General features: G+C 57.4%; 1 protein-coding gene across 1 annotated transcript; it reads left to right on the plus strand.

The window, feature by feature from the left end:
• The first annotated feature begins 3,824 nt into the window (after positions 1 to 3,824).
• On the plus strand, positions 3,825 to 12,226 carry PLD4 (phospholipase D family member 4). The gene is made up of 11 exons (XM_081048754.1): positions 3,825 to 3,995; positions 5,275 to 5,364; positions 5,763 to 5,962; positions 6,403 to 6,586; positions 6,779 to 6,899; positions 7,380 to 7,507; positions 8,086 to 8,286; positions 8,914 to 9,053; positions 9,182 to 9,347; positions 9,429 to 9,525; positions 10,068 to 12,226. The coding sequence occupies exons 1-11, from the start codon at positions 3,969 to 3,971 to the stop codon at positions 10,268 to 10,270; spliced, it is 1,557 nt and encodes a 518-aa protein (XP_080904880.1). The 5' UTR covers positions 3,825 to 3,968; the 3' UTR covers positions 10,271 to 12,226.
• Positions 12,227 to 12,611: the final 385 nt, after the last annotated feature.

Genomic DNA, 12,611 nt, shown 5'->3' on the forward strand with positions numbered 1-12,611 from the left:
CACCTGTTCTGTCCCCCTCACCAGGTCTGTTCCCCTCATCAGTTCTGTTCGCCTCTCCAGCTCTGTCCCCCTCTCCAACTCTGTCCCCCTCTCCAACTCTGTCCCCCTCACCTGTTCTGTCCCCCTCACCAGCTCTGTCCCCCTCTCCAGCTCTGTTCCCTGCACCAGCTCTGTTCCCCGCACCAGTATGTTCCACCATACTAATTCTGCTCCCCGTGCCGACTGTGCTCCCCACACCAGTCTGTGCTGACTGGCCCTCCTGCTACCCAGTGGATACCTTCAGGAGTCAGGAGTGTGGGACCACGGCTAGAGGTGAGGCCTGGAGGGAGCAACAGACGTGGTCTCACCTCTTTGGCCCCACTTGTCCCCAAAGACAATCACAAGACATCTTTAAGAAGTGAAAAGGAAAAAATATTAACTATATTTAAATCTAACAAATAATTTGTTCCAAAATATATAATAACTGCTACAAGCCAGAAAAGGATAGATGATCCAATAAAAAATGGGCAAATGTCATGATCAGGCAGTTAGCAGGAGGATATCCACGTGGTCAGATAACTGCATGAAAAGATGCTCCATGTCATCTGGCATCAGAGAAATGCAAATTAAAACCATGGGATACCATGGTGCCCACCAGAATCGCTCAAACCAGGGCCTGCATCATGGCTGGTGAGAGTGGAGCAGTTTGATAATCTGGGGGAAAGCTGGCAGTGTTTACTAGAGCCTTACTCTCCTGCCTCTGACCCAGCGATTCGAGTAGGCACACGCCCAGGAGCGCTGACTGCACAGGATCACCAGAGAGTGCAAGTGTGCTCTCAGCGGCTCTGATCCTACAGTCCCACGTTGGGGACACCCATGGCCATCAACACAGCAGGTATCGCTCCTGCTACGTCTGTGCACTGAACAGAACGCAGCAATAGAGAGGATCTTGGACTTCAAACCTTCCGATGAATCCACAGGCATGAGCAGAAGCTAACAAGTAAATGTGGTGAGCATGTGTGTAACGTCACAGTCTTGGTTACCTCGTGGAGGAGGTGTCGGCTGAGGGAACGTGAATGGTGACCACACAGGTGCGTTGTGTGTACACATTCATCAGGCTGAGCTCTTGAAATCTGTACGCTCTGCATATACGAGTGTGTGTTATATTGTTACATTGTAATAATAATTTTAAAAAGTGATGAAGAATAGAAAATGAGTTTAATAGAGTGAAGTTGTTCCTAGTATCCTCCTGTTATCTTTTAAGTATCTGTAGGGTCTGTTCCTTCTCTCTCACTGCCTGTTTTGGTGATTCCTACCTTCTTTCTCTTGTTCAGTCTTACTGGGTGTTTGATTTTGTGGATTTTCTCTATTATGTGTTTATTTTTCTTTTCTGTTTCATTAGTTTCTGTTCTTATTTATTTTATGTTTATTTGTTGTTTTCTTTTTCCCGTTTTAGACTTTCTCTTTTCCTTTCTTCCCTCTCTCCTTTCTTCCTTCCCTCCTCTCTCTCTCTCTCTCTCTCTCTCTCTCTCTCTCTCTCTCTCTCTCTCTCTCTCTCACAACTTCCTTCTCAAGATGGATAAGCATTGATTTCCAGAATTATTTTTCTGATATATGAATTTAAGGCAATAGATTTCCTTCTAAGCATAGCTTTAGCTGATCCCTTAAAGTTTGATATATTGCGTTTTCATTATCAGTCAGGTAAAACAATTTCTCATGTCTATTATGATTTTTTTCCTTGGCTCATGAATTATTTCAATGTATGTTGAGAAATGACCACACATTTGAGAATTTTCCAGTTATTCTTTTGTTATTGATTTGTAGCCTATTTCCACTGTGGTCAGAATACATACTTTAAATGATTTCGTCAGGTTTAGAGAATGCTCTGTGGCCCAGTATAGGGACAATTTTGATAACTGTCCTATATGATCTTGAAAACAATATGTATACTTCCATAAAAAAAACTTTTTTTTTATTGGGGAATATTGGGGAACAGTGTGTTTCTCCAGGGCCCATCAGCTCCAAGTCAAGTCATTGACCTTCAGTCTAGTTGTGGAGGGCGCAGCTCACTGGCACATGTGGGAATGGAACTGGCGACCCTGTTGTTACGAGCTCACACTCTAACCAACTGAGCCATCCGGCTGCCCTATACTTCCTTTTTTTTTTCTTGTCAATTTGATCAGCTTTACTAATTGTGCTCAAGTTTTCTATAGCCATGTTAATTTTTAAATTTTTTTTCTACTTTTCTACTAGTTACTGTGAGGTCTGTGTTAAAGTCTGTCACTGCCATTGTGGATTTCTCTATTTCCCCTTTCAGTTCTGTCAATTTTTTTTCATTTATGTTGAAGCTTTGTTGTGAGGTACATATAATTTAGAATTGTTGTATTCCTGGTTGATGAGTCTTTTTATCATTATGAAGTCTAAAAACTTTTATTCCATTTTTTGTTTTTTTTTAAAGAATTTTTTATTCTTCATTTACAGTTGACATACAATATTATATTAATGTCAGGTGTGACAATGAAGAAACTTAAGTAAATCCTCCAAATCTATAAGAAAAAGTCAACAACTCAATTTAAAAATGGGCCAAAGACATAAATAGGGCTTCATGGAAGAGGAGGCCCTTGTGAGGGGCAAACACAGAAACAGCACGTCCTGTTCACAATCAGGTAATTCAAGCACCGTTCATACCCACAAGGCTGGCGGACTTAAAACGTCTGACGTCGCTATGTGTTGTGGGGCACGTGGAGCAATGGGAGCGCTGAGCAGCCACTTGAACAACAACTTGAAACTATCCTGGAAAGTGAGGATGCATTTGTTAATGAAAAAAACCCTAGCCCTGGTCCAGCAACATTCAGGCATCAGCGTCCAGCCGGAGAGTAGAGACCACCCTGGCTGTGGCCTGGAGATGACCCCAAGGCCAGATTGGCATAGAGGGTCCAGGAAGAAATGAGGGATCTGGGTGGCATTCTTCCCTATCCACTTCCCAGCCCACCCACCCTGGCCCAGGGACCCCCTGTTGACCCCGAGCTTGGGAACTGCTACCCACCTGAGTGCCAGGTGGTCACCCTGAGGCCAGCACCCTATACAGGGTCCCCTATAGCCCCTACCCTGAATGAGAACTTACAAGGGGGAGCTGGGGCAGACACTCAGAACTCATTTAAAGTGAAAGAGCTCTTCTAAGGGTCAAGTCTGCAGTACAGCAGGGTCCTATATTCAGGAAGCCCCAGTGGGAGGAGAGAGGGGAGAGGCAGAGCCCCTTGCTAGGGCTGAGCACGGCAGCCTACAGCTGGGCCTCCCTTTTCAGACAGGCCAATGAGTGGCCCCACCTGCATTTTCCAGGATGGAGGTCCTCGCTGCTACCATTTTCCAGCCTTCCTTGCAGCTAGGTGTTACCATGTGACTAAGTTCTAGATCATGAGATGTAAGTAGAAGTGCCCTATGGGACTTCCAGGAAGCCTCTGGGATGTCCTTAACACTCTGCTAGGAACATGGAGGTGATGGCTGAGCTTCAGCAGCCATTGTGGGGCCATGAAACTGCTGGTCAACCCTAGGAAACAGCTGAGAGCTGGAGGGACCTGGCTCCCATGGCTGCACAGCCAACACCATCTCCGGGCTGCCAGCCTTTGAACCCGGTTAGTGTGAGAGAGAAATAAACAATCTTCCCTAAGCCACAGTTCGTCGGGTCCCTGTGGCTTGCGTTAGGCCTAACTGATACATAACTCTGTGCCTGGAATGCTTCCTCCTTGGGAGGCAGAAGGAAGAATGATTTTGTCTGGAGGTGAACGTTCTCAGCTCCACCCCCAGGCTGGCCCACCCTGCTTCAGATATCTGTTGAGAGAGCAGAGGGAGGCATCAGGACTAAGAGGAAGTGAGCGCAAGGGGAAGCAGCAGGCTGTAGAGACGATGCAAGTGGGGGTGGTGGGTAGAGGCAGCCTCTGGAGCCCGCCCACTGGAGAGCTGACGGCCTGACATCTGGGGCTGGAGCCAAGATGGGTGTCAAGGCAGGACCCCCAGAGGTAAGTGCCAGCGAGGCCAGGGCCTGGGGGAGCACCCTCGAGGCCTGAGCTCCCTTCTGGGGGTGGGGAGGCACCCTGACTCCCCTCTGTGGGGACTTCCCAGCAGGGAGGGGTGCCAGCCCTCAGAGACTCTGCCACAGTCACCCTCTCTTTCTGGTTTCCAGGCCCCCCCCACCCTGTAATGTGCTGGCTCCGGGCAGACACAGTCCCCAGGCCCAGCTCCTGTGGCCTCCCTCCCCACGCCGAGGCCAGCCAGGGTGTCCCATGGGAGGACAGCCCCTGACAGACCCCAGACACCGAGGGCTGAGCAGGCCGCTCCTGACCTGGCCCAGGCCCCAGGCCGCAGAGGCCTTTCCCCACCAAGTCCAGAGGAAGCGAGGGGAGGCTGTGCCTGTCCCTTGTGTACATGTCAGCAGCTGCCTGTCCAGGGTGACCCAGTCACTGTGCATAGGCTCTTCTCTACCCCAGGGAGGGCACACTGAATTCAGGAGCACCCTGCGTATGGTGCCATTTGAGGCCACTGTGGGGAGAGGTCCAACGCCAGCAGAGGAGCAGCCGATCTGCCTTCTGGCTCCTTGGGGAGTGATCATTCTAAGCAGATGAGTCCTCTGTCCCCAGTTGGCTGCAGAGTCCTGCTGCAGAGGGAGAGTCCCCGGACAGCATCACAGGGTCCCCACTCAGCCCATGGTCCCCCAATAATGTCATGGGGTCCCCACTCAGCCCACGGTCCCCAGGCAGCATCATGGGTTACCCACTCAGACAATTGCCCGCTGGTAACATCAGGGGGTCCCCACTCAGCCCATACTGGGCCTCTCCACCCTCTCTGTGTGGCACCTTCCAGCCAGGACAGGGGCCCAACCCGGGAAGGGAAGTGGTTATTTTTAGGCCTACAATAAGGACCAAACTCAAAAGCAGAACCATCTCTCACACTCACTACAGTTGTGGTTGAAACAAGGAACTGAGGTTCTGACACCAGACACCCACCGAGAGGGAGACCGAGAGAGGGGAACACACAGCCACTCACACACACACACACACACACACACACACACACACACACGTGAAAGGCCAGGAGCTGTGTCAGTGTCAGGGTCCACCACCAGCAGAGTGGAGCCTCACACTCGGGGTGTGACCTTGGGCAGGAGTGGGGAGGCCTCTGGGGGTTGAGCAGGTGTCTGTAGGTCCCCCACGGGGTGTCCTAGGCGCCCAGCTGCCTGGGCACCGTGGGCCACTCTGGGCCAGGTTGCGGCTGTGGGTGACACCAGTCTGCTCTATGCAGGTGCTGAGGCTTCCACAGAGAGATGCGGTGGCCCCTGCATGGCCCTGCCCCATGCCAACCCCCAGCCCATGGAGCAGAGAGGCGGGCATGGTAGGACTGGGAGCCAAGGCGTCAGAGGGCCCCATGGGCAGGGTGGCAAGGACAAAACCAGCCATGGGGGAGCCTCAGTATCACCCCAACCAGCGGGCTGTTCGGCACCTGCCCGCCTCCCTGTCGTGGATGGGGGGGTTCTGGGAGCATAGTAAGTTACCATGTGGCACAGAGTGGGTCCCAGACCCGCTGATCCCACCACCACGGTGGCTTTGGGCCCTGCTCAGTGCAGTGCCATCCCCCTCTCCCTTGCCCACCGGCCCCACCCCAACGGCAGGGCTGGCCTTCCCTGGGAGCTGGGGACACTCTCTGTCTCAGCACTGGAGGGACCCTCACGGCCCACCCGGAAGTAGGGCGTGCCCACACAACCGGGAACCCCTTGGGGACGCCTTCTCCAGTTGCAGGTGCTGAAAACACTGGCCATGCTGTGGCTTGGCACCGTGACTCTCATCTACCTCTTGTGGCAAGTACCCCATGTGTCCGTCTGGGGCCAGCCGCACCCCAAGGAAGGGCCCGCCAGGTCCCGGGGACGCGGCTCCAGCCTGACCTGGCAGCTCCTTGGAGGGGAGACCACACAGCAGCAGCTGGACTCCTGCCAGTGAGTGACCCGCGAGGTCTGCTGGGGGGGTGGGCAGGTCTCAGTCCCTGGCCACCGCCTGTGGTCCCCCTGGGTTCTGCCCGGTGTGCTAAGTTGCCCTCTGCCAGCTCCTCTTGGAAGATGCAGTTTCGTGGGGAAAGTGGGCAGTGAGGTGAGGGTCCTGGGGGTGGGGCTTGGGTCCCCAATATGCTCTGCTCTTAGGCCCCTCCCTGGATGTCACCTGGATGTCACCGTCGCCCTCAGGCTTGCTGGGCTCAGGCTTGCCTTGCCCAGTCTTGTCGGCTGCCCCTCCCTGTACACTTGGCCTGGGCTCGGCTTTGAGGCCATGCAGGCAGTGACCCTGATACCCCCTCGATTGGCTAGTGGGGACATAGCAGGTAATGGCAGGCAGGCTGATGGCGTCTGAGCCCAGGCTCGGGCCCCACTCGCTCCCTCTGCAGGTTGGTCCTCGTGGAAAGCACCCCCCAGGACCTGCGCTTTGCAGCTGGCAGCCCGTCTGCCCAGCCCCTGGCCCAGGCCTGGAAGCAGCTGCTGGACTCCGCCCAGGAGAGCGTCCACGTGGCTTCCTACTACTGGTCCCTCACAGGGTCCGACATTGGGGTCAACGACTCATCGTCCCATCTGGTGTGTGCCTCACCCACCCCTCTCCTGCCCCTCTCTGCAGGTGGTCCCCTGCAGGCTCACTGCCAGTTGGCAGCACATCCGTCTGACTCTGAGCTGTGGGCAGTCTGGGTGGCCCCTGGGGAAGGCTGGGTCCTTCCTGGCGGAAGGTACGGAGGGCTGGCCTGGGCTTGGCACTCAAGGCTGCGTTCGCAGGGGGAGGCCCTTCTGCAGAAGCTGCAGCAGCTCCTGGACAGGAACGTCTCCCTGGCCGTGGCCACTAGCCACCCGACGCTGGCCAGGAACTCTACTGACCTGCAGGTCTTGGCTACCCGAGGTAGGTACCTGCCCCGTAACCTCTGTGCCAGGGCCGGCGTGGCTGATGGCTGGAGCCGTGGAGAGGGACGCCGCAGTGGGGCTGCTGTGGGGAGGCCGGGAAACACCCTGCTCTTCCCCAGGACCACGGGAGGCAGGAGTCCAGAGCTGCCAGCTCCTTCCTTCCAGCCAGTCAGTTCCACCAAGACTGGCTGGTTCCAAGGAGCTGGGAGTGTCCTGAGCCCAGGTGCTCTAACCTGTGGGTGGAAGCTCAGCTGGGCACAAGAGGCAGTAGACACCATCACTACAAAGGCAGGCTCTGGACTGGAGCTGCAGAGAGGCCCAAGCCAGTCAATGCCTCAGTTTCCCTACCTGTAAAATGGGGATGATAATAGCATCGACCCACTAGGGCTATTGTGAGGATAAATGAGCCAACCCACCTGTAAAGAGCTGAGGTTCACCAGGACGCTAGTTCAGCCTGTTGTCCTGGATTCTCGCCCAGGTGCCCAGGTGCGACACGTGCCCATGGGGCAGCTCACCAGGGGCGTTCTGCACTCCAAATTCTGGGTCGTGGATGGGAGGCATATCTACATGGGTAGTGCCAACATGGACTGGCGGTCCCTGACACAGGTGAGTCCCAGGGCCCAGAGTGGGACACCCACCTGCCGCTCATCCCCTCCCCACACTCTGGGGGCTTTGCTAGTCACTGAACAGAAGCTTGGCTGATGCAGCCACATCTATAGCATAACCACAGGGGGCCCGCAGGAGGCTGGTCCCTTCAGTTACAGAATTGTACACAGCCACTGGGCTCAGGCTGTGGAACTTCATGCAACGGGTCACTTCAGCCTGGTCCCTTGTAGGAAAAGCAAGGCATTAAAAATCCGTCAAAGAATGATGGGAAAGGTAATCATGGTTGGCATTTGACAATTAAGAGAAAAATGATCTTTTCTTTCTTCTTTGTGTTTGTATGCATTTTCTGTGATATTTTGGTAATAAACATGTATTGCTTTGATCGTTGGAATACAATATTCGAGAAAAACAGGGACCCACTGGGCACCCCACCCCAGAGCTTCCCCAACACTCTATCTACTACACTGCTATGGACTGACCACCCTCGTGGGGACTGCAGTCATCCAGCACCCCGGCTTGGGGGGCCCACACAGGGCCCAGAGCGGTCTCCTCCCACAGCCGCTGTCCCATTCTTGCAGGTGAAGGAGCTTGGCGCAGTCATCTACAACTGTAGCCGCCTGGCCCGGGACCTGGAGAAGACTTTCCAGACCTACTGGGTGTTGGGGGCGCCCAAGGCTGTCCTCCCTAAACACTGGCCTCGACACTTCTCATCCCACATCAACCACTTCCAGCCCCTCCGGGCCCGCTTCGCCGGAGTGCCCACTACTGCCTACTTTTCTGTAAGAGGGCTCGAGCAGTGACCCTGCCCTCCTGGCCAGCCAGACCCTGCTGCACCTGGGCCTGCTCTGCAGACACCACAGCTCTGCTGGGTTCTCAGGGACATAGCCCGGGGAGCCAGCACTGTGGGGGGGCTGTGATCCTAGGGCGAGGCGCCACAGCAGTGTCTTTGGCAGACCCTGGCGCAGTGCCAGGTGTCCTGTGGCCCTGGGGTCTCCAAGCACACTGCCGGGTGGGGTCAAGAGGCCGCGTAGGTGGGGACAGGAACAGCTCGTCATGTGATTCTGCTACCCTGCAGGGAAAGGAGGAAGACTGAGGGGCGGGCAGCTCGTGCCCACCAGCAGATGCCCTCTATCAGGGGTGGCCCCCCAGCTACGTCAGTGGCTGCCCTACAGAGCAGGGTGTTAGAGCAGGGCACGTCCCTGAGCGGGTGCAGAACCTTGCCTGGCACGGGGGCTGTCTCTCAGAGAAGCCAGGGCCAGCCCTGCTGTCCTCCCAGTTCTCCAGCCAACGCCTCTTGTCCTCCTCCTGGATCCCAGATGTGGGCAGTGGGTGCATGGTGGGTCACAGGTCCAGGAGCCAAGCAGCTCAGCACGGGCATGCCCTCGGGGCCTTGTCTCCCTGTGCAGGCGTCGCCGCCCGCGCTCTGCCCCTATGGCCGCACCCGGGACCTGGACGCACTGCTGACAGTGATGGCGGCAGCCCGGAGGTTCATCTATGTCTCCGTGATGGAGTATTTCCCCACCACGCGCTTCAGCCGCCCTGCCAGGTGGGTCTGGGTGGCAGCCGGGGGCCTGCAGGGTGGAGAAGGTTCTGCCAATGGGCACACTCCCCCTCCTGGGGACCTGGCAGGAGGGTCCCCAGTTGACCTGAGGACCTTGAGCTTCCCCTCCCCAGGTACTGGCCAGTGCTGGACAACGCGCTGCGAGCGGCGGCCTTCAGCAGAGGCGTGCAGGTGCGCCTGCTGGTCAGCTGTGGCCTCAATACGGACCCTAGCATGTTCCCTTACCTGCGGTCCCTGCAAGCCCTCAGCAACCCCGAGGCCGGCCTGTCAGTGGATGTGGTGAGGATCTGGCTCTGGGCTGGGGGGGAGGCCTGGGGGGGCTCTCCCACTCCCTGACACGCTCCCTCTCTGTCCCTAAAGAAAGTCTTCATCGTGCCCGTGGGGAACCACTCCAACATCCCGTTCAGCAGGGTAAACCACAGCAAATTCATGGTCACGGAGAAAGCGGCCTACATAGGTGAGCCGCTGGGGGAGGGGTTGGGCAGGGGCTCAAGCCCGGGCAGCCTCAGGGCCCTAAGTCTTTGAGCGTGCCACGTTAGGGGACGGGACTCACAGAGGCCACACAAATCTGCAGAAGGGGACATGCCCCCAGGCCATGGCCAGGCCAGGGTGCTGAAGGGGGCACTGCTCTTCTATGCAGCATGCATCCCGCAAGACAGGGGCTGCTGAGGGGTCTCCATGGGGTCTCCCCTGGAGTTCTGAGGACAGTCCACCAGCCCTGCTGTCACCCAGCCCCACAGGGGAGGCTGGGGAATCCTAGCACCGAGTCCCAGAACACTGTCAGGACACCTGTCCCCAGATGATGTGGGCACAGTTCCATATGAAGAGCCAGCTGGCCATCCTGTCAGGAGGGGCTGCCATGGGTGGAATTCGATGGCAGCAGAGCAGCCGTGGTGCCCATGTGTCCCCAAAACTGTGACTGAGGCCATAGGACTGGCCAGGCTGGAGCGGCCTGTATGAGCCCAGTTGCCCAGCACTGCTATCTCATATGCCGCACAGGTACCTCCAACTGGTCGGAAGATTACTTCAGCAGCACCTCGGGTGTGGGCCTGGTGGTCAGCCAGAGGAACTCCAGCACCCAGCCAGGGGTGGCCACCGTGCAGGAGCAGCTGCGGCAACTATTTGAGCGAGATTGGAGCTCCCACTATGCCGTGGGCCTAGACGGACAAGCCCAGGGCCAGGACTGTGTGTGGCAGGGCTGAGGTCCAGCCCTGCCCGGCTCCCGGCCTGTACAGCTCTCAGTGGACACTGGCCTCCACCAGGCCTTCCCGTCTGTCCCCCAGTCTGAGCTCCAAGCAGCTTCTGCCTCACAAGCTCTGGTCAGAGTCAAGACTGCCCAATGTCCAGAGGTGCACACTGTTTGCTGTCCCCTGCTCTCCAAATACAAACCCCTAAACCTCACCTCCTCCAGGGAACCCCCAGGATGCTTCTCCCCGACCCCCACAGAACTGCAACCTGGGCCCGCAGTGGGGCCTTTGGAGCATGTGTGCCTCCCCCCCTCTGTGTGCACCCAGCAGTGTTGCAACCCGCCCCCCAGCCTGAGAATGGAGTTTCAGCCTCCTGACGCTGCAAAGAGCCCATGTCCACGTGGCTGCTGGGCAAGGAGGTGAAGGGTGTCTGCCATGGGAGCTCGTGACTCTTGTCACTGCCCAGTCCTAGCCCACAGAAACCCGGGGATGGGCAGCAGGTGGGCACACGAGTGACTCTGGAGGGATCCTTTCATGCCCAGCGCCCTTGGCTGGGGGTGGGGGAGCAAGAGCGAATGGACTGGCCTCCCCATGACCACCAGGTGCATTCTGGGCAGTTAGTTGTTGGTGTAGCCGACAGAGACTCAGGACTGTGGGGCAAGGCCTGCTGCAGGGGTTGGGGTGTGTGTGTGGGGGGGTGAGGGTGTGGGGGGGTCGGAGGGGCTGGGGGTGGGCCCGGGACTGTGGGGTAGAGTGGAGAAGACCTAGGATTGAGCTGGGAAGGGCATGCCAAACTCACACGGGGTTGGATGCAGCCCCCCTGGAGCTTGCCCTACCAGGGCACCACCTTAGCACCTGCTCTGCAGACGCAGGCTCTGAATTCTGTTCCAGCCCTTCCAGTAGGAATGCTGGGTCAGACGACTGTCTCTCCGACTGGCTGCTGACCCAGGCTGTGAGTCCACCTGCCATGGCGGAGGCCCCGAGGTCACCCAAGGCTGGAGCGTGGGCCTGGCTCAGTGGTCCAAGGGGCACTAGATGCAGAGGGAGCTAAGCAAGTGGATGCTGGGGTCCTGCTCGCCCAACTCCTGGGCGCCCTTCCCCAGCCCCCACCCCAGTCCCGTGCCCCTAGGAGAGCAGCTAGGTTGCCGTTGGACCCCTCAGACAGCATCCTCTCTGTGAAGGGGCTCCCCCCGGACGCAGCCTGCCTCCCTGCCCAGACATGCAGCACTGCAAGGCTGCTGAGGCCTGTGGGGGCTGGCCTGCTGGGAGCTGCACAGACCGAGACAGGCCTGGCATCTCCCCCCCCTGCCCAGGTGCAGACGTCAGCCCGGACCCGCCTGCCCTGCAGGGTTGTTGGGCAGGCGCGCTCTCTGACTGTCGGCCCTGCAGCTGCACGTGTCTTGGAGCTCTCGGCCTGCTCCCCAGGTCTGTGAGCTGTTGCCCAGGATGGCTCTGTGCTCCAGGCCACAATGGGACAGGTACAAAGGCCACAGCCGACTAACTGCCCAGTGGCCCTCAGCTAGGGCAAGGCCTGTTTCCACACACTTCCGGTCCAGTGGCCACACTTCAGTGGTAGCTGGGAAGGCCTGCTCCCAAGAGACGCACTCCCCGGCTCCCGGAACTCTGCCCTTTGTGAGCCCCTCCCCTTGGGGCTCGGGGAGACCTGTCCTTGCTAGTAACCAGTAGACTGCACAGAGGTGGTTACGGGATGTAAGTGTAACAGCTGGGAGCGCCCCTGCTGGTTGCTGCTAGGCTGGGAGACTTCCCACAGAGGGGCCTACATGGCACTGCATGTTGCCAATGCCACTTTCAGAAGCATCTCCTTCCACAGTCAAGTCTGGAGATGAAACCGCAGCCTCACCATCACCCAATCACAACCTTGTGGGACCCTGGGAAGAGGACCAGCTGAGCTGTGCTTAGACTCCTGGAGCACAGAAACTGGGAGTGATAAGTGTGTGTCTTTAAGCCGCTAATTTGTGGTGATTTGTCACATGGCACAGCTAATTCATACACAGTGGGACCGGGGGTCTGTGCTGCTCAGCAGCCCCCATGGGATGTGACCGCTGGCTCTCCGGCCTCAGACCAAGGCCCAGTACCGCAGGCCTTGAGTCCAGGGTCAGAGAGAGCTGAAGACCTCACAGAGCCGGGCAGGCCCCACCACACTGTTCCCAGGGAACTGCATGGGAACAGGGAGGGAGGCCGGGAACCTGGGGGTGGAGCACGATAGCAGGCTGAAGGACACGCTGACCTTCCCTCACGCCTCCCCACTCGGGGCCCTGGTGTCAGCTCACTTTCCAGAGGATTCCATGCCCCTAACTTGGTGACTTCCTGCCAGCCCTAGGCAGACATGTCTTGC

The sequence above is a fragment of the Rhinolophus hipposideros genome (assembly GCF_964194185.1).
Source record: "Rhinolophus hipposideros genome assembly, chromosome: 5".
NCBI classification, from domain to species: Eukaryota; Metazoa; Chordata; class Mammalia; order Chiroptera; family Rhinolophidae; genus Rhinolophus; species Rhinolophus hipposideros.